The following is an 18,139-nucleotide window of genomic DNA, read 5'->3' as shown; positions in this document are numbered from 1 at the left end:
GTGGCCAAATTCTAAGAAAATTCTTAGAATCTTGGTGTTTTCTTAGAATTTCTCCTAAAAAATTAAGAGTAGATCCTAGTAAAGACAAAAGCTATTCCAAAAGAATCCTAGCTCCTAAGAGTGCTCCTAAGGTGAGATCTATTAGGAGCAGGGAAGAGGACTTTTAAGCAGCTTAGGAGTTCCCTAAGCAGAGGACAAAATGGCAGAGGGAAGAGGCAGGAGAGATATTCTCCAAACACTGGAAGACGGTGAATTATTAAAACGCTACAGATTGGATCGCGCCAGCATTGTTTTTGTGGTCGATCTCATTAGAGATGCACTGACTTCTCCTACCCAACGCCACAATGCCATATCACCTGAAATGAAGGTAATCACAACCTTGAGGTATTTGGCAACAGGGAAAATGCAACAGTGCAGCAGTGATGACTTGGGTCTGTCACAACCCTCCATCAGCAGGGTCATCAATCAAACATTGACAGCATTGTCACAACCTCACATTGTGACACAATTTGTTAAATTTCCACTGGATGCCCGCACTTTGCAAGCCCACAAAAGGGCATTTATGGACATTGCAGGATTCCCTGGTGTTGTGGCTGTAATTGATGGGACACATGTCAGAATAATTGCACCATCAGAAGATGAAGCCATCTTTGTGAACAGGAAAAGATTTCACAGCATCAATGTTCAGCTTGTTTTCAGTGCTGACTACAAAATTTTAGACATTGTTGCTAAATGGCCAGGCTCAACACATGATGCCAGAATGCTCTCTGAGAGTGGTCTCAGACAATTTTTCGAGGGACATTATGTGCCAGCCAATTGCCACTTGTTAGGGGTCAGTGGCTACCCATGCAAACCATGGCTCCTAACACCTTACCTCCAGCCACACCAAGGGCCGCAACTAAACTACAACAGGTAACCCAAACAATATAGAATTATGCATGGACATAAAATGTAAATTGCATGTTGGATTATCCTAGATATTTCCATCAAATAATGTACATAATGTATAATGTTTAATTATGTCTGTAGGGCCCATAAGAGAACAAGGGCAGTTGTGGAGCGTGGCATTGGCCAAATGAAGAGACGCTTTCATGTCCTCCATGGAGAGGTGCGGCTGACCCCTGATAAAGTCTGCAAAGTCATCGTGGCCTGTGCAATACTGTACAACATTTGCAAGGCTCGGCAGATTACAGAACCTCTTGAGGGTGATGGTGACGAGGAGAGCGATGATGATGGTGGTGGTGGTGAAGAAAACATTGACTTTCCACAGGGGAACTTGGCTCAAAGTGGACTATCTTACAGAGGCCACTTTACAAATTTACATTTCAGGCAAGTTACAGTATATGTAATTAGAAAATGTGTGAATGCATTTAATCAATGTACCACATAGTTTTACCAAACATCACTTACAATAGTTACATACATGACACATTACTCAAAGACACAATATCTATTTGTCACTCAATTTATTTTTTAGGAACTGAATTTTCAGTCTATAGTACTCCTCCTGTAGGCAGAGAACTCTTTTCTGCTGCGTTAAGACATCCATCATCAACTCTAATCTTCTGTCCTGCAGGGATGGTGTTGGAGCAGCAGGTGCAGCAGGCAGGGATGGTGTTTGAGCGGCAGCAGCGGGCAGGCTGGACTCTGTCTGATGGTCGTACACCTGTGATGTTGAGGGGCCCGGTTCCTCTGATCGCTCCATGCTACAGAAAGGGGAACACATTTAGTTTAATTATTGTTTTGTTTTAATTGATTTAGTAGAAGGAACATGCACAAGCAATACGCTAAATGGTTTATGCAATGTATAAACACTGTGCTTAATATTTTGTTTTCCTGCCTCTTGATATATGAAAACTCATTTGTTCTACCATTGTTGCATTTCAATGGCCTGCAACATTGAGGAGTCAATGCCTTCCCTCAGCCCGGTGATGCCAACTTCTGACTGCCCCAGTATATCAAATACTGTTTCTGCAACCTGGGACAGCTGCTTAGAAGGTGGTCCACCCCTAAGGAAATCCAGTAAATCAATATATACACAATAATTAGGCATTTAAATTAACTTTGCCAGCAGGTGTAAGGAAGTGGTATATCACTCACCTGTGCGTGAAGCTTCACGTTTTTGTGCCGCAATCTCCTCTTTTGCTTTTGACTGCAACACATACCACCGCTTCTCGCAATCCTCACTTGTGCGCACAACCAACGGAAAGGAGGCATTTATCTGTTGTGCTATAGTGTCCCAGGCTTGCTTCTTGGCTTGCACTGTGACACTGGGGCTAAATTTACCCCTCAAAACACTTTTATGCTCATTGATCAATTGAGCTAAAAGCAAACACTGTTCCTCGGTCCAGTTGGGTTTTCTTGTTCTTTTTCTCCATTGTTGTTCACTAGTTTGTAGCAGATGTAAAAGCCAGACAAGCCTACTTCTTATACACCTGTCAGCAATCAAGGACATTGATGAAAGCTGTGCTGTGTTACAATCGTTAATACCAAATTAAGTTGAGATGTTGATAGTTGAAAGTACGAAAGCATGCAATTAATAAAAGCAAATGAATATAACCATCACTGTGAATATGTGGGTATTCAGTAGGATTATTTTATAGTACAGTTTACTATTCATTTAACATGTATTTTCTTTTATGTGATATGTTATTTACAATTACACAGTCTTCATAAGATTAGATTCCATAATTAAGTTTATCAATTATCACCAAAAGTAAGTTTTTTATCCAGCTTTTAGGATCAACCAATCACAGCTTTGGAAATGATGACTCATACCTAGCAACGGGGTCAACCACACCTCCTCACTAAGATAGGAGCTTCTGTCCATTCCTTGCTCAGAGTTCTCTGAGAATGTTCTGGAATCACTCGTAAGCTAAGACTCCTTGCTGGGAATTTTTAGGCTAAGTTAGGAGCTCTCTGAGAGGATTCTCAGAATCTTTAGGAATACGGGCCCTGGTCTCAACTCTGGGTTGTCAGAGTTTTGAATTACTAATAAACGTGGCCAGGTTTCTTGATATGAGAGCAGCTCCATTCAAAGTGGGATGAATGGCGTCTCTCCTAATCAGACCAGGTTTTCCTCAGAAAGTTTGCCAATGATTAACGAAACCCACATTGTTTGCAGGACACCACCTGGACAACCAGCGATTAAATGATGACATGCAGCTAAACATCTCATCAGTGGTCCGATTTGGGAGGGGGCCAGAGAAAAGTACGGAGTCCGACATAGTTTTAGCATATTCACACACCGAGGCAACATTAATTTTTGTGACCTCCGATTGGCGTAACCGGGTGTCATTGCTGCCGACGTGAAAGACAATCTTATTAAATCTACGTTTAGCCTTAGCCAGCTGTTTCAAATTAGACTCAATGTGTTCGCTCTGGCCCCAGGGATACATCTGAGTATGGTCGCTGATGTTGCCAACTTCGCGTTTCTCAAAATGGAGCTGCCAACGACCAGAGTTTTCTCCTCCGCGGGTGTGTCGCTGAGTGGGGGAAAACAGTTGGAAACATGAACAGGCTGGTGATGAACAGTGGGCTTCGGCTTGGTACTACCCTTTTCCCGGACAGTTACCCAGCCTCCCGGTTGCGCAGGGGTTACCAGGGGACCGCTAGCAGAGGCTATGCTAAGTGGTTCCGCGCCGGCTACAGGGGGCTGGCTAACTACTGCAGCTACAGAATGATTTTCCATGGTGCGGAGCTGCGCTTTCAATTCACTAAGCCTCGCCTCCAACGCAGCAAATAAACTACACTTGTTACATTTACCACTGTCGCTAAAGGAGGCAGAGGCATAACTGAACATCTGGCACAGCGAGCAAGAAAGAGCAGGAGAAGGAGACGCCATCGCTAAGTGTTAAGCTAATGCAGCTAACAAGGCTAATAACGTGCAAACAACAGCTAAGATTAGCAAGAAAGTCGTTAAAAAGAGGAGCGCTATATGTGCTTAAACAGAACTAATGTGGGTTAAGACGTCAAGTAGATGTTAAGCAACTGAATTGAGGAAAAACAGAAAACAAGCTGGTAGGAGTTCGCTAGAGCAGCACAGAGACGCTGTCGCAGAAACACCGGAAATGACACAACACGCTTACCGCAGTACATCAACAGTGTTGGGCATGAGGGCACTGAAGTGTTGAATGCAACCCCTCTGATCCTTAACCTAGGCAACACATAATGTCAACAGTAATATAATGAAAGCACATAATGTTTGTAGGTATCCAGGAGTCCTGACTGGTTTCTGGTGTGAGGGAAAGTACGAAGCTACCATGTGTAGTCTGCTGTGTGCTCTGCCAACCTGATGGGAACTTGGAGGCAGCAGGTACATAGCACTGACTGTAAAATAGCTACATAAACATGCAGAGAGGTCAGACGATGGGAGGATATGTGTATTCATGGGTCACAGTAAACCATGACAGTGTGACAGAGAGCCAACATTCATTGTATTATTCTCATGAGAATCTCCACTGTGAAAAAGTCTATTGTCTTGTTTCAAATCCATGTTGGTGTGGACGCTCTGCAACTGTTTTCCAGCAGGTAAATGGTTCAACTTTAAATTGGAGGAGAGCTCCTGATGAATGAAGGAAAATAACAAAGCAGTTTAAAAGCTGATATTAGACACACACACTAACAACATAACAACAAGAGACAAGAAAGTAACAGACTGTATTAAATGTTTGCAGCTCTGATGTTGTGTCTGATTATCATTCCTGGAGGAACTTCTCTCTTCTCCATCATGTTCACTGAATAAGTGAAATATGATCATCATTGAGCATGCTCACTTTTGCGTGGTGGATGACACCACATTAGTCACTACAGCTTCTGCTATACTGGAAACAGTCTCATCCACAGAAAGATCTTCTTGACCACTTTTACCATTCTTCACTGAAACTAATAAGAACAGAAAGCTGTGGCAAACCGCAGTAAAAATGCTAAATAAAAAAAAGTGTTTGATGACAAAACACAGTTCAAAATCCCACAAATCCACAAATACCTCAAATATTAAGGAATCTATTTTATGCTTATTCTTGTGACCTGAAATGTCTGATCTGGTGATGGCAGAGACTGATGGACTGTATTGAGCTTTAAGAAGAGCAGGAGTGGGTGTTGAGTGTGGTGGAGACTTATGCATCTGTGATACATAGCTCTTATAGGTGGAATTATTGGCATGTCCCTCAATCAGCTCCTGGTAGCAAGTTGATCTGGAAGTCTGTAAAGTCCACCAGAGCCTGGAGAAAACCACTAAGAAAATGTGCTGTAGCTACAAATACATCATACAGCAAACCCCAAACCTTTATGAAAAGCTACCCAAAATAATGTTACAGATGACGAGGCGGAGCTCCACAGGAGAATACTGTAAAGAGTTCAGAGGACAGGTGCTGAATGGAATGTAAAATGTTGTGCAGCAGAGGGCGCTGTTTGGCCAGATTGGAATGGGTCTTCAAGCTGCCACATCAGCAATGTGGAGTTTAACTGCACATGTGGAAATGACAGGGCTGGAACCTGTGAAACCTCATTTTTCCCATGGAAAGCATGGCTCGTTGGTCTAGGGGTATGATTCTCGCTTAGGGTGCGAGAGGTCCCGGGTTCAAATCCCGGACGAGCCCACATTTTAAACCTTGGGTCCTGGCATTAATGACCAAATACTGTTGCAGATCAACTACTTAATCTCGTGGCAATGAGGGAAAGTACAAGTATTTCGGCTGTGGAGCTGCAGCAAATGAGGGGGTGGGGTGTGTCTTGTTTAGCACAATATGTTAAAATCATTCCGGATGATAACGTGCTGTAACTTCAAGCATTTATCAAGATGCTGGTGACATAAGGGCTGAATGTTTCTGCAGGAAGGCAGTCTTCATACACACTGCGTCTGTGTGACATGGTATGAAAAGGTTACACTCTGACCAATCACAATCAAGCATCTTTCAGAAAGCAATTGGGACACTTGCTACTATCTCATAGTTTCAGCGTGACAGTGAACACGTCTTATTTACATATTGATATGTAAATGTGATATGAGAATATCACAGGGACCTGGCCTACAGGGCACTAAATGTGCGAGGACCGCTGCTGATTACAACAAGATAGAAATGACAGACAGTATTTAAATGTTTGCAGCTCTGATGTTGTGTCTGATTATCATTCCTGGAGGAACTTCTCTCTTCTCCATCATGTTCACTGAATAAGTGAAATAAACACACAGTTAGTTGACTGTAGTCTGTCTGTGGTGCTGCACCGACTGGTGTGATTCATGGTCATTGCTCCTCTCCTCCAGGTGGAGGCGCTGTAGGACAAAGAAACAGGTGGTTTGTGAGGGTTTTGATGGGAAGAATAAAATGAAGAAGCAGTGATGAAGCTGCTGTAACATGTGCAGACATTGTTGTTGTTGAGCGTGTGTGTATAGAAGAGTATAAAAAGACTGTGTCCCGCTGTATTACCCAGGCTGCACTGCAGCGTCTGTTCACAGGCGCGATCCCACTACTGAGCGGCACGGGGGCTTTGACCTGCTCCGTCTCCGACCTGGGCCGGTTGACCCCTCCTTAGACGACCTGGTGGTCCCGGGCTCCCCCAGGAGCACCATATCGATACGGAACTTAGTGCGGACACCCGATCAACACAGTCCGCTGCAGCTCAGAGCTCCTGAGCTCAAACGATCCTCCAGCCTCAGCCTCCCGGTAACTTGGATTACAGGCGCGCGCCACCGCACCCGGCGGGAGGTCCCTTCATCCATGGAGATTTTGGGGCTTTCCAAAGGTGACGTCATCAGGGAGCACGCTTCACCGGCATCTAGAGACGAAAATTAAGCAGCTGCAGGGTTGAATGTTGATCAGCATTTATTCAGTTTCCTAAAACTCTCTGACTGATAAAACCTCACTGCAGTAAATATCAATACGCCTACACACAGAGCTGTGAGCTCAGTAGAGTTTATTATCTTCCTGCTTTTCTGTTGTCTTGTAGTCATAGCCTACACATTAGATATTTTTTTATAATGTCAGCATGTTACATGATACAGTAACTTACATGCACACTCTTTGAGTCCAATGTTAATCACAGAGTAACTCTACCAGCAACATTTAAAACACAAGAGTGGAATTTACTCTCACTGACAAAGGAAATAATATTTCTTTATACAGAGACTGGACCATGCTGCAGGGCAACTCAATCTAAGTTATTATTATTATTATTATTATTATTATTATTATTATTATTATTGTACAAGCTTTAGTTACATCTGTCATGCTTGCAAACACAGGAGGAGCTTTGGACATTACGTACTTTGATACTTCATATCATCAGTGATGAAAAGGAAACAGCTCTTTTGGAGTTAGTGTGTGGCTCTTAGAAGAGCCTTATTGGGGCTGGTGTCCAGCAGCCAAAGAGTGTCCAGATTTACTTGGCCTTGCCGGCCTTCTCCGTCTTCTTGGGCAGCAGAACAGCCTGGATGTTGGGCAGCACGCTGCCCTGAGTTTTTCTCAGTATAGTTACAGTCATAACCTCCTAACCTATAGTAAATGTATGTTCAGAGTAAGTTATCTGTATCTCATATATCTGAGAGCACTGAATGGTTTTTGATCTATAGATGTGAATGTCAGGGTAACTAACCACTTCCAAAGCTGAGCCGTAGTTTGTATCAGTGCTAAAGATTCTCCAGAAATATTGTGTTGTAAAGATGTACAGCAGATGTCAGCAGGAGACACATAATTATTGAGATATTAGGCTATAAAACAGACTCAAAGTACAAGTGCTCTCATTTATCAGGAACCAGCTATCTGTAGTGTCACAGTTGAGAGCTGCTGTTCTTCTGGATGTTGATGCTGGTAAATTCTAACATATAATACACACACACACACACACACACACACACACAGTATAACATGTTATTAGCAATGATTATAAAAACATCAAATTGCTAAATATAAAATGATGTGCTACACAACATCTTTAGTTAGAAATGGTGTTCACTGTTCACACTTAGTCTACTGTAATTTTCTATAATAACTGAAACTTTGAAGACAACAGGAAAAACTCTTCAGATAAAGTGGGTGGCTCTTAGAAGAGCCTTTGTGTTGTTGGTTATATGTCAACAGGTTTACTTGGAGCTGGTGTACTTGGTGACGGCCTTGGTGCCCTCAGACACGGCGTGCTTGGCCAGCTCACCGGGCAGCAGCAGGCGGACGGCGGTCTGGATCTCCCTGGAAGTGATGGTGGAGCGCTTGTTGTAGTGAGCCAGACGGGAGGCCTCACCGGCGATGCGCTCAAAGATGTCGCTCACAAACGAGTTCATGATGCCCATGGTCTTATTTATAGGTTAATAGTTCAGAGTTTAGTTACAATAAGAAAGTTGTTGGTATTGACTAGCGGTGAAAAAAAGTAGACAGATCTTTTACTCAAGTAAAACTGTAAATACTACAGTGTAGTATTACTCTGTTACAAGGGAAAGTCTTGCATTCAACTCACATTTGGGTTTAGTTATTATATAACTGAGAAGTAGATGTATAAAGAGCTTGAATAACTGAGATAAGCTGTAATTAAAGATAAAATATACTTTGTTTTCAGAGAGACTTTTATTATTGATAATGAAAGAGTATAAACTTTTCTTGGATTAATTGATAACTCAGGTAACGCTGTATGTTCTTTATAACACATTAACAAACTATTTACACACGTTTTATGATATTAGATTTTGCAGCTGCAAGTTAGTCTCACACATGCTGAGGACTGTGCCAAGATAATGGACAGATGAAATCATAGAGTCATAGTGACATGTGGGTTTGTTTACTGACTGTGCAGCTTTACAAAGATTAATAAGTTGTTGTTGTCGGTGTGACCTGTGGATAAAGGTGCTCTTAGTCAGGATGCAGCCTCATGGCTGCTCCACCATGATTCAGCACACAGGACAGAGTCAGCATCTCTGCCAGTGTGTCAATTCAGCACCTCAGACAGAGACTGCACAAGAGTCCTCTCACCTACACTTACCTGCTCTCACCTGGGAGAGCTGAAACACAGCTGCAGCCAATCACAGAGCATCCTGCTGCACTACAGAAGGAGCTCACCTGCTTCCAGAGAACCTCCAACAAACAGCTACGTCAAAATATCAGTTTAACATACACTATATTACTGAGGTGAGTAAACACACCTGATTTCAGAAATGATGAAGAATAAAGTCTTCAGCCAATAATCCTTAATAATGCTCATTACAGTTTGTTTATCACTCTGTTTTCACCCTTTGTTTGTTTTTTCACCAGTCATTCAGTTTTGGTGTCATATTGTGACACCCACCAGCCACAAAAAGCAGGTTCCAGCACTGTCAGAGCAGAAACAACCAGGAAGAAGCTAAACATTAAAAAATCATTTTATTGTAGAAAATTTAATTCTTTTTTTTTTTTTCATCGATAAATTCAGCTTCACATATAAGAGAGAGAATGTCATTTAGTGGTACATTGCAGGTCATCCCCCAACAGTCAAATAAGACAAGACAATTAATACATTATTGAACTGTCAAGAAAACACACCTATCTATCTACACACACACTCACACACACATACACACACACACACACACACACACACACACACACAATAACAATGAAGTACTTCACTGAGTACAAATGTTTTCACTTTCACTGACTTTCAACCACCAACCAGTGAGTCCATCTTCCTCCCTGCGACCCAGAGCCCTCCACTATCGACCAACAAGCTCTTTTGCTGGGACAAATTCTCCTCTCAGAGAGGGAAAGTTTAATAGGCCTTAAAGGAGATCCAAAGGGCCCAAAGAATCTCCCACCTTCTCTGATGCACCTTGTAAAAGTAAAAAGAAAACTAAGAAGAGAATTTATGAAAACAAGATCCCCAGAGATTAAACAAAGAGTCAACCAAATACAAACACAAATACGAAGAGAAATCAGGAGGGAGCGAGAAAGAACATGGGATAAATTTTATACAGACCTAAATAACGACCTGAATCCCAAAACATTCTGGCAGAAAATTCATCAACTAAATGGAAAGAAAAATAATTCACAACTTTCAGTATTAAGGCATAACGGCCAGGTGATAGAGGAAGACAAAGAAAAGGCTAGTGTTTTTAAAGAGCACCTGCAAAATATCCATTCATGTCCAGATGACCCTCTATTTGATCCAGAGTGGAAGGAAATTGAAGAGCGACAGGTTATTCTGCCTATCCATCTACCAATAACAAATATAGACACCAACAACCCTCTAATAAAAGCTGTCACAATAATAGAGCTTCACCAACACTTTAGAAAACTTAAAGTAAAAGCTCCCGGTGAAGATGGAGGGGACAACTAACTCATTAAAGAATCATCAATAGAATCCCTGGCTAAACTTGCAGACCTCTTTACTCTTTGCCTCCAAGCTGGTTACTTCCTAAGCCCTGGAAATCAGCACTGGTATCAATGATCCCCAAACCAAACAAAGACCCTCACCTGGCAGCCAACTACAGACCGATTAGCCTCCTGAGCACTCTGGGCAAACTACTGGAGAGAGTGCTGGCTGACAGACTTCAATAACATTTTGATGCTCTGGGAGTTTTGGGGGTCCACCAGGCAGGATTCAGAGAGGCAAGACACAGACTCAAACACCTGAAAGTGCTCTGCAGAAAACAAGGAGGAGCAAATCCAGAGACCGCCATATGCGTATATCAATCCTACATTCGGCGTCTGTTTGAATACGCAGTGCCTGCCTGGTGTAACATTGGAGGAGCACAATTAAAGAAACTTCAGGTCGTCCAAAACATTGCTATCAAAATGTGTTACAGAATACCCAAATGTGTGTGTGTGTGTGTGTGTGTGTGTGTGTGTGTGTGTGTGTGTGTGTGTGTGTGTGTGTGCACTTAACCCTTTCCTCCATTTTCCCCTTTCCACTCCGCATTGAGAAACCGATACTGAAGAGGACGGCTGTCCTGAACGGTTTCAGCCCCAAGACCTTCTGATAAATGCCGTTGTTCAGTAGTTGGCGCTAAAGAGTTAATGATCAACTGTCATGACAATCGAAAGAAGAAGAACGGGCCCGCCTCTGCTTTCAATTACGTCCTCAGACAGTATTTAACTCCGTGTGACTTCAGCAGTGAACGTTATTGTGCAGAAGAATCTGAGCAGTGAAAATGAGCGGAAGAGGCAAGGGAGGAAAAGGACTCGGGAAAGGAGGCGCCAAGCGTCACCGCAAAGTTCTCCGTGATAACATCCAGGGAATCACCAAACCCGCTATCCGCCGTCTGGCTCGCCGTGGTGGCGTGAAGCGTATCTCCGGTCTGATCTACGAGGAGACCCGCGGTGTGCTGAAGGTGTTCCTGGAGAATGTCATCCGTGATGCCGTCACCTATACCGAGCACGCCAAGAGGAAGACTGTGACCGCCATGGATGTGGTGTATGCTCTCAAGAGGCAGGGCCGCACTCTGTACGGCTTCGGAGGTTAAACATTGACTATGTATTACTGAAAATCAAAGGTCCTTTTAAGGGCCACCCATTTATTAATATGAAGAGTATATTTTCCGTCTCGATTGTCAGCTAGCATTTAAAATCTTTTTCTGATTGTTTCTTCCCCAATCCACGCCAAATCTTGCTCACTTCATTCTGTATGAATATTTTCAAGAGCCCGGAGATGACTAAAGCCTTGACTGAAGTGTACTTCTCACAACCTCCTTTTTATAAATTAATGGTGTGCGATAGGACAGAGTGTAAGCCCTGAGGTACATTTCGGGCCCATGGCGGGATAAACCGCTTTTCCTTCAGCTTCTACTTTATGTATTTATCTAATACCTAGAATCTGGAGTTACGGTATGCATTTATCTCGCATTGCGTGATTTTAAGGTTATAGCAGGCGGGATAGGGACGAAGCAGGACATGTATCATAGCTATACCAGGGTCTCTCCAGTACCACAAGCGCAAACACACCTACTTCAACACTAAAATGAATTATAAACATCCCATGCTCAACCACTGCGTAATGGCGCGCGGTGGTAGGGCACAGAATACCTGGAGTTCTCCGCAAAGTGAATGAACACCGGAAACAATAACGGCCACTGCTGTGAGAAAACGGAGATGAGGAGGGAGGAGCAGTGTGGGGAAAGAACAGCGCTCCATGCCCTGACAGAAGGGAGAGCGCACAATCGAATAACCCAGTATTAATCACACCGACATAACTCTCAGTACAAAGTGAGTCATGGAGAAACAGGAGACAATCCCGCACATAAAAGCCAATGAAGGAGCACGGAGAGGACCAGGACACCTCAATGCAAATGCCTTCCATTGTCATTCTGCAAAGCCGTGGAAGATGAATTTCCTTTGGTGGAGTGCGCACAGATGCTCTCCAGGGGAACCATGCCAAAGGAGAGACAGGCCTGTGGAACAGCCCCACACAGTCAGTAGACCACTGAGATTAATTTCTGTACTGCACCAACAAATGTTGAGAACGGCGCTCTGCAGCCGTGTGCGCAACGTAGCAGGCTGCATTACGCAAGGGCTTGCAACTGGACGCTGCCGGAGAGGCGATGCGTAAATCTATCAGCATCCATTCAAAGTCCATTCATACATGACATGGTTAAAGAAATAATCTAATATTGGATTTTATTGACTCTGTAGCTCTAAGGTTAGGAGAAACGCAAGCTATGCCTTATCTTGTGAGCTATATTGTAAGTTACAAATAAATAATAGCTTGTTATAAATGATTTTGTGTTTCCCTATTCTTTCCACTTGCACCAGATGGTGAAGTTGCTAACAGAACTGCAATCAATATAAAGTAGAAGGGAAATGCTCTTTAAGGATGGTGTGGGTGGCTCTTAAAAGAGCCTCTGTTGCTTGACAGCTTTCTTTGCAGGAGCTTTCTGAGAGGCCGTTTACACGTACACGGTGATTTTGATAAACGGAGACATCTTCCTTCGTTTGTGCCCTTCGTTTACACGCAAACGGAGATTTCTCCTCTGAAAACGAGTCTTTCTAAAAACTCCGGCCAGAGTGGAGATTTTGGAAAACTCCGGTTGCGCGTTTGCATGTAAACTGAGATAAACGGAGATAAACGGAGATAAACGGATTTATAGGCAGCCGACGTCACAGTATGCACCGTAACTTGCGCCTGTGTCAAAAGTGCGACCTATGTTGCTATGGTGGCAATGGATACATGGAAGGTTTGAGCTTCTCGTTACACTGCCACCTACAGGTTTGGCATGCTGTTCTGTATATATACACGGGTAAGTGTAAAAGAAGATCTTTTTGAAAAGATGAACGGTGAAATGTCCGTTTATGAAAATAGCCGGCAACGTGTAAACGGCCTCTTAGCTGCAGGTTTCTTGGCTGCAGTGACCTTTTTGGCCACTTTCTCGATTGTCTTCTTGGGGCTCTTGGTGGCCTTTTTCGGGCTCTTTGCAGCCTTCTTGGCCTTGCCGGTTTCTTGGCCTTCTTGGGAGACTTCTTGGCGGCTGCTGGCTTCTTAGCTGCCGCTGTCTTGGGCTTTTTGGCTGCTGCGGGCTTCTTGGCTTTAGGAGCGGCTTTCTTGGCAGGCTTCTTGACCTTCTTAGGTTCAGGTGTCTTCTTGCTTATCTTTAAGGCTTGAGAGCCAATATTGTATTATTAGGGGAGACCGGGGATGGTTGTAACATTTTTGACATTTCTGTCTGTAACTTGGGTTTCTTTTAAGCCAGTGCATTCAAAATGTGATACAAACTAGTTACATGTATCAGCTAATAATGGTGTAGTTGTTGTCTCTGCAACACAAACAGAAAATCCATGGTTTAGTCTCAAACACAAGGAGTGAAATGTTACAATCTACCCCATAGTCTGGGTTAGTTGTAACGGAACATGGGGTGAAATGTAACATTATGAAAAGAGGGTATGACAAGAACTTAAAGGGATAGTGCACCCAAAAATGAAAATTCAGCCATTATCTACTCACCCATATGCCGACGGAGGCCCTGGTGAAGTTTTAGAGTCCTCACATCCTTTGCGGAGATCGGCGGGTGGAGCGGCTAGCATACCTTATGGTAGACGGCGCCTCAGACTAACGTCCAAGAACACAAAATTGAATCCACAGAGTACCTCCATACTGCTCATCCGTAGTGATCCAAGTGTGCTGCAGCCGCAGCAAATGAATTTTCATTTTTGAGTGCACTATCCCTTTAAGGTACTGAAAACTTTGTATTTAACACTTACATAATTGGTGTGGGTGTGGGTGGGTGTGTGTGTGTGTTACACCAATATTTGAACATAACATTAAAACTAAACAAATTCTGCAAATGTGCTCCTGCTTCAAAACTTGAACATCTGTCTCTCTGTGTGTCTTATGCTAGCATTTATACACAGCTATAAAACTGAACAAAATGCACAAATATGCAACAGAATCAACAGGTGAACGTGTGTGTGTGTGTGTGTGTGTATGTGTGTGTGCGCGCGCGGCAAGTATTTTAGTCACTGTCATCATCGGAGTCACAGTGGTGACAAATGTATGGCCCTCCTGAAGTGCAGGCTTCGTGGGCCCACAGACTACAGGATGTACACTGAACCCAAAAGTATTGTTGAAGTTAAAGTTGTTGTTAAAGTTGAAGTATTCCATGCACACAATGCAAAAAGTGTCATCATCATCTGAGGAATCTGTGTCCTGTAGCACAATGTTATGCATTTTCTGTTTTTTCTTTCCTGATGTTTTCTTTGACAGCCTGGGTCGTTGTTGGTTTGTATGAGTTGATTTGTCTTGTTTCTTGACTCATACTGATATTGTTACAACTAACCCAGACTGTTGTAGGCATGAACTCACTTGTCTTACAGACCAACAACTAAAACATTATCACTAACAACTTGCATGGAAAATATCTACACAAACACATAATTAACATGATTAAGTTTGATGAGTTTATGTACAAAGGAGGCAATGCTATTACTAAAAGAAACGAAGCAGAAAAAAATACTTTTTTTTTTTTTACCTCAAAATGAGTTTTTTCCCTCTGAAATTAGCTGTGTTTGCCACGAGGTGCTACTTCCTCACATGTGGAGTAAGGACTAAACTGAGCATATGCAGAGTGAATCAGATGATTTGTAACTTGTTCCTGATTGGATAAATTTAAAGTGTTACAACTAACCCATGTTACAACCATCCCCGGTCTCCCCTAATCTATCAAAAAAGCTTGGACAAAGGTTCTTCAGGCTATAGGAGGAGACCACTTAGTGGTTTGTTATCAACCTTGATAGTGAAATGTGTGTTGTGAGTAGGGGTGAGGCGGCTCTTTAAAGAGCCGTTGTGGTGTGTGGAGCAGCGGCAGACAGTTTAAGGAGAGGAGACCACTTAATGGTTTATTATTGCCCCATATGTCCATAAACTGGACATATGAGATGGACTAAACGATGTTTATCACTAAATACTTTATCATATCATTTTCCGCTTTGGTATGTTATCCTATTATTAAATTAGGTTATGGCCTGAGATGTTATTTCGTTTCTTCTAACTCCATTAACCTCTTTGAAATTTCCCCTTGGGGATCTTTAAAGTATCTCTGAAATAAATAAAATTTACCAGTTGTCCTTGATGATGAAATGTGTTGAGCAGAGGAGTGAGCTCTTGAGTGAGGAGTGAGGTGGCTCTTAAAAGAGCCGTTGTGGTTTGTGGAGCAGCAGCAGCAGCAGCAGCGAGTTTAAGCTCTCTCTCCGCGGATGCGACGGGCCAGCTGGATGTCTTTGGGCATGATGGTGACTCTCTTGGCGTGGATGGCGCACAGGTTGGTGTCCTCAAACAGGCCCACCAGGTAAGCCTCACTGGACTCCTGCAGAGCCATGACAGCGGAGCTCTGGAAGCGCAGGTCGGTCTTGAAATCCTGAGCGATTTCTCGGACCAGGCGCTGGAAGGGCAGCTTGCGGATCAGCAGCTCGGTGGATTTCTGGTAGCGACGGATCTCTCTCAGAGCCACGGTACCGGGCCTGTAACGGTGAGGCTTCTTCACGCCGCCGGTGGCCGGGGCGCTCTTACGGGCAGCCTTGGTGGCCAGCTGCTTCCTCGGAGCTTTGCCTCCGGTGGATTTACGAGCGGTCTGCTTGGTTCTTGCCATGACTTATTTCTCTGTGAGGGAGAACAATATGGTAGCATGTCAAGACCCGCTGCTCTTAAACTGTGGGACCGGCTGTGAGGTGGTGACGCTGCTTCAGACCTCCGGCTCCTGATTGGTGAGGGGCTCCTACGGAGCTCAGCACCGCCTGAAGGAGCGACCCACCGCCCACATCTCCGCTGCTTATTGGCTGAAAATCCTTTCAAAAGGTCCGCCAAAATTCAGGCTGGGCCGCCCTCTGCTGCTCTGCTGAAGCCTCTTTTCTGGTTGGTCTGGCAGGAGCCGGCCCGCGCTCCGTGGATATATAGAGGAGGGTTTCAGCTGCTGAGGGAACACTTCTCTTTGTCCCGACTTTAGAGAGCATCTGAAAAATGAGTGGTCGCGGAAAAACCGGTGGCAAAGCCAGAGCCAAGGCAAAATCCCGCTCCTCCCGTGCTGGGCTCCAGTTCCCAGTCGGCCGTGTCCACAGGCTGCTGCGCAAAGGAAACTATGCGCAGCGTGTCGGTGCCGGCGCCCCCGTCTACCTGGCGGCTGTGCTGGAGTACCTGACCGCTGAGATCCTGGAGTTGGCTGGAAACGCTGCCCGCGACAACAAGAAGACCCGTATCATCCCCCGTCACCTGCAGCTGGCTGTCCGCAACGACGAGGAGCTCAACAAGCTGCTGGGCGGAGTGACCATCGCTCAGGGCGGCGTGCTGCCCAACATCCAGGCTGTTCTGCTGCCCAAGAAGACCGAGAAGGCCGGCAAGGCCAAGTAAACCTGGACACTCTTTAGCTGCTGGAAACTGGCCCCCAAAACGGCTCTTTTAAGAGCCACACACAATCTCCGCGAAAGAGCTGTTTCTTTTTCACTATAGATGTTCTGTAACAGTGATCAATCACTGCAAAAAGAGGGAATATGTATCATCTAGCCTATGTTCAGCACACTTTTAGACAATTAAAATCGGTATCATTTGAGTTAAGAGCGCCACAAGTTTGTAACGAATTCAAAAGGCATGATGCGCAGATAATAGTCACATACTGTTGTGGCGAAATTTTCTCCGTACATTACCTGTGAGTAAATACATTTTCTTTTCATTAGGACTAATTATGTCCATGGCAAATTTAATGACTAGGAATTAAAAGAGTAAAGGAGAGATACACTCAGTATGTTCTACCCCTTACTTAACTGTTGTGTAGGGTCCTCAAAGTAGTTTATTTATAGAACTTTGCCTCTTACCTGTCTTGTAAAATTTAAGTAGAACATGTATCCAAGGCATACCCGAAGTAAACTAACTGTTCTTGATCTGTTTTAAATACATTTATATACATGTTCTCACTGAAAGAAAACTCAAGTCTTTTCCCCAACAGTCAGAATCCATGCTGACAGATGTTTGGAAACACAGAAATAAGACTGTAACACCACATTCTGGACCCTGAGCAGTCTCAGAGGGCCCACCATCCTTGCTCTATCCATGTCTCTCACACGCACCTTTTGAGTTTTACAGTCATTCTGCTTTATTCATTTTCTTTTTTGGGGAAAGACATGAGCAGCATAAGCAGTCACTCACTCGGCTCTGGCTGAGTTTATAGACAAATCCTAGACCAGTTTGTTCCTTTAATCAGTCTTTCAACCAATTTATTCTCCCAATTTTAATTTAGTTAATGAGGCTTTGGGTAATCAGTCCCACTATTCCCCCTACTAGGGCGCCCCTGCACTGAAATACAAGTTTTTTGTTTATTTTATTACTCAGCCAGAGCCAAGTGAGTGACTGCTTATGCTGCTCATGTCTTTCCCCAAAAAAGAAAATGAATAAAGCAGAATGACTGTAAAACTCAAAAGGTGCGTGTGAGAGACATGGATGTGTAGCCAGCGGATCATGACGAGATGTTTGCTGTATGTGACAAAAACTTTTCAAGCTTAGGAAGACTTAGAGAGCCAGTATCTCCCTGCTGCAGTTGAGAGGAGGTGCCAGGTGCTGAGAGACTCAGGAGGGGTTTTTACTCACAGGCCACTGGGATCCTGAGGGGTGTCACAGACAAGGACCACCCCTGGTCACTAGTCATGATGAAAGTCTCAGTGTGATAGATCCACAGATATTTCTGAACTCACCGAATGGTTCACTGACA

The 18,139-nt window shown here is 43.9% G+C and overlaps 2 protein-coding genes, 1 non-coding gene and 1 pseudogene across 3 annotated transcripts; 3 read left to right on the top strand and 1 right to left on the bottom strand.

Annotated features, from left to right (window-relative positions):
* Nucleotides 1-12,505, top strand: part of LOC125887275 (uncharacterized) — a 753,166-nt pseudogene extending 740,661 nt beyond the window's left edge.
* trnap-agg (transfer RNA proline (anticodon AGG)) lies at nucleotides 5,529-5,600 on the top strand. The gene has a single exon. It is a non-coding gene; the product is annotated as a tRNA-Pro (tRNA).
* Nucleotides 12,506-15,612: 3,107 nt separating the features above from the next.
* On the bottom strand, nucleotides 15,613-16,033 carry LOC125887956 (histone H3-like). Its single transcript, XM_049575110.1, has one exon. It carries the CDS (start codon nucleotides 16,031-16,033, stop codon nucleotides 15,623-15,625), a length of 411 nt encoding a protein of 136 aa, XP_049431067.1. The 3' UTR covers nucleotides 15,613-15,622.
* A 368-nt stretch (nucleotides 16,034-16,401) lies between these two features.
* Nucleotides 16,402-16,835, top strand: LOC125887967 (histone H2A-like). Its single transcript, XM_049575121.1, has one exon. It carries the CDS (start codon nucleotides 16,402-16,404, stop codon nucleotides 16,786-16,788), a length of 387 nt encoding a protein of 128 aa, XP_049431078.1. The 3' UTR covers nucleotides 16,789-16,835.
* Nucleotides 16,836-18,139: the final 1,304 nt, after the last annotated feature.

The sequence above is a fragment of the Epinephelus fuscoguttatus genome, linkage group LG4 (assembly GCF_011397635.1).
Source record: "Epinephelus fuscoguttatus linkage group LG4, E.fuscoguttatus.final_Chr_v1".
Classification (NCBI taxonomy): domain Eukaryota; kingdom Metazoa; phylum Chordata; class Actinopteri; order Perciformes; family Serranidae; genus Epinephelus; species Epinephelus fuscoguttatus.
The sequence above is the reverse complement of the archived record's forward strand: the minus strand, read 5'-3'. Positions and strand labels throughout refer to the sequence as shown.

Coding starts and splice junctions, on each gene's coding strand:
- LOC125887956 (XM_049575110.1), bottom strand. CDS start 16,033: ATGGCAAGAACCAAGCAGACCGCTCGTAAATCCACCGGAGGCAAAGCT.
- LOC125887967 (XM_049575121.1), top strand. CDS start 16,402: ATGAGTGGTCGCGGAAAAACCGGTGGCAAAGCCAGAGCCAAGGCAAAA.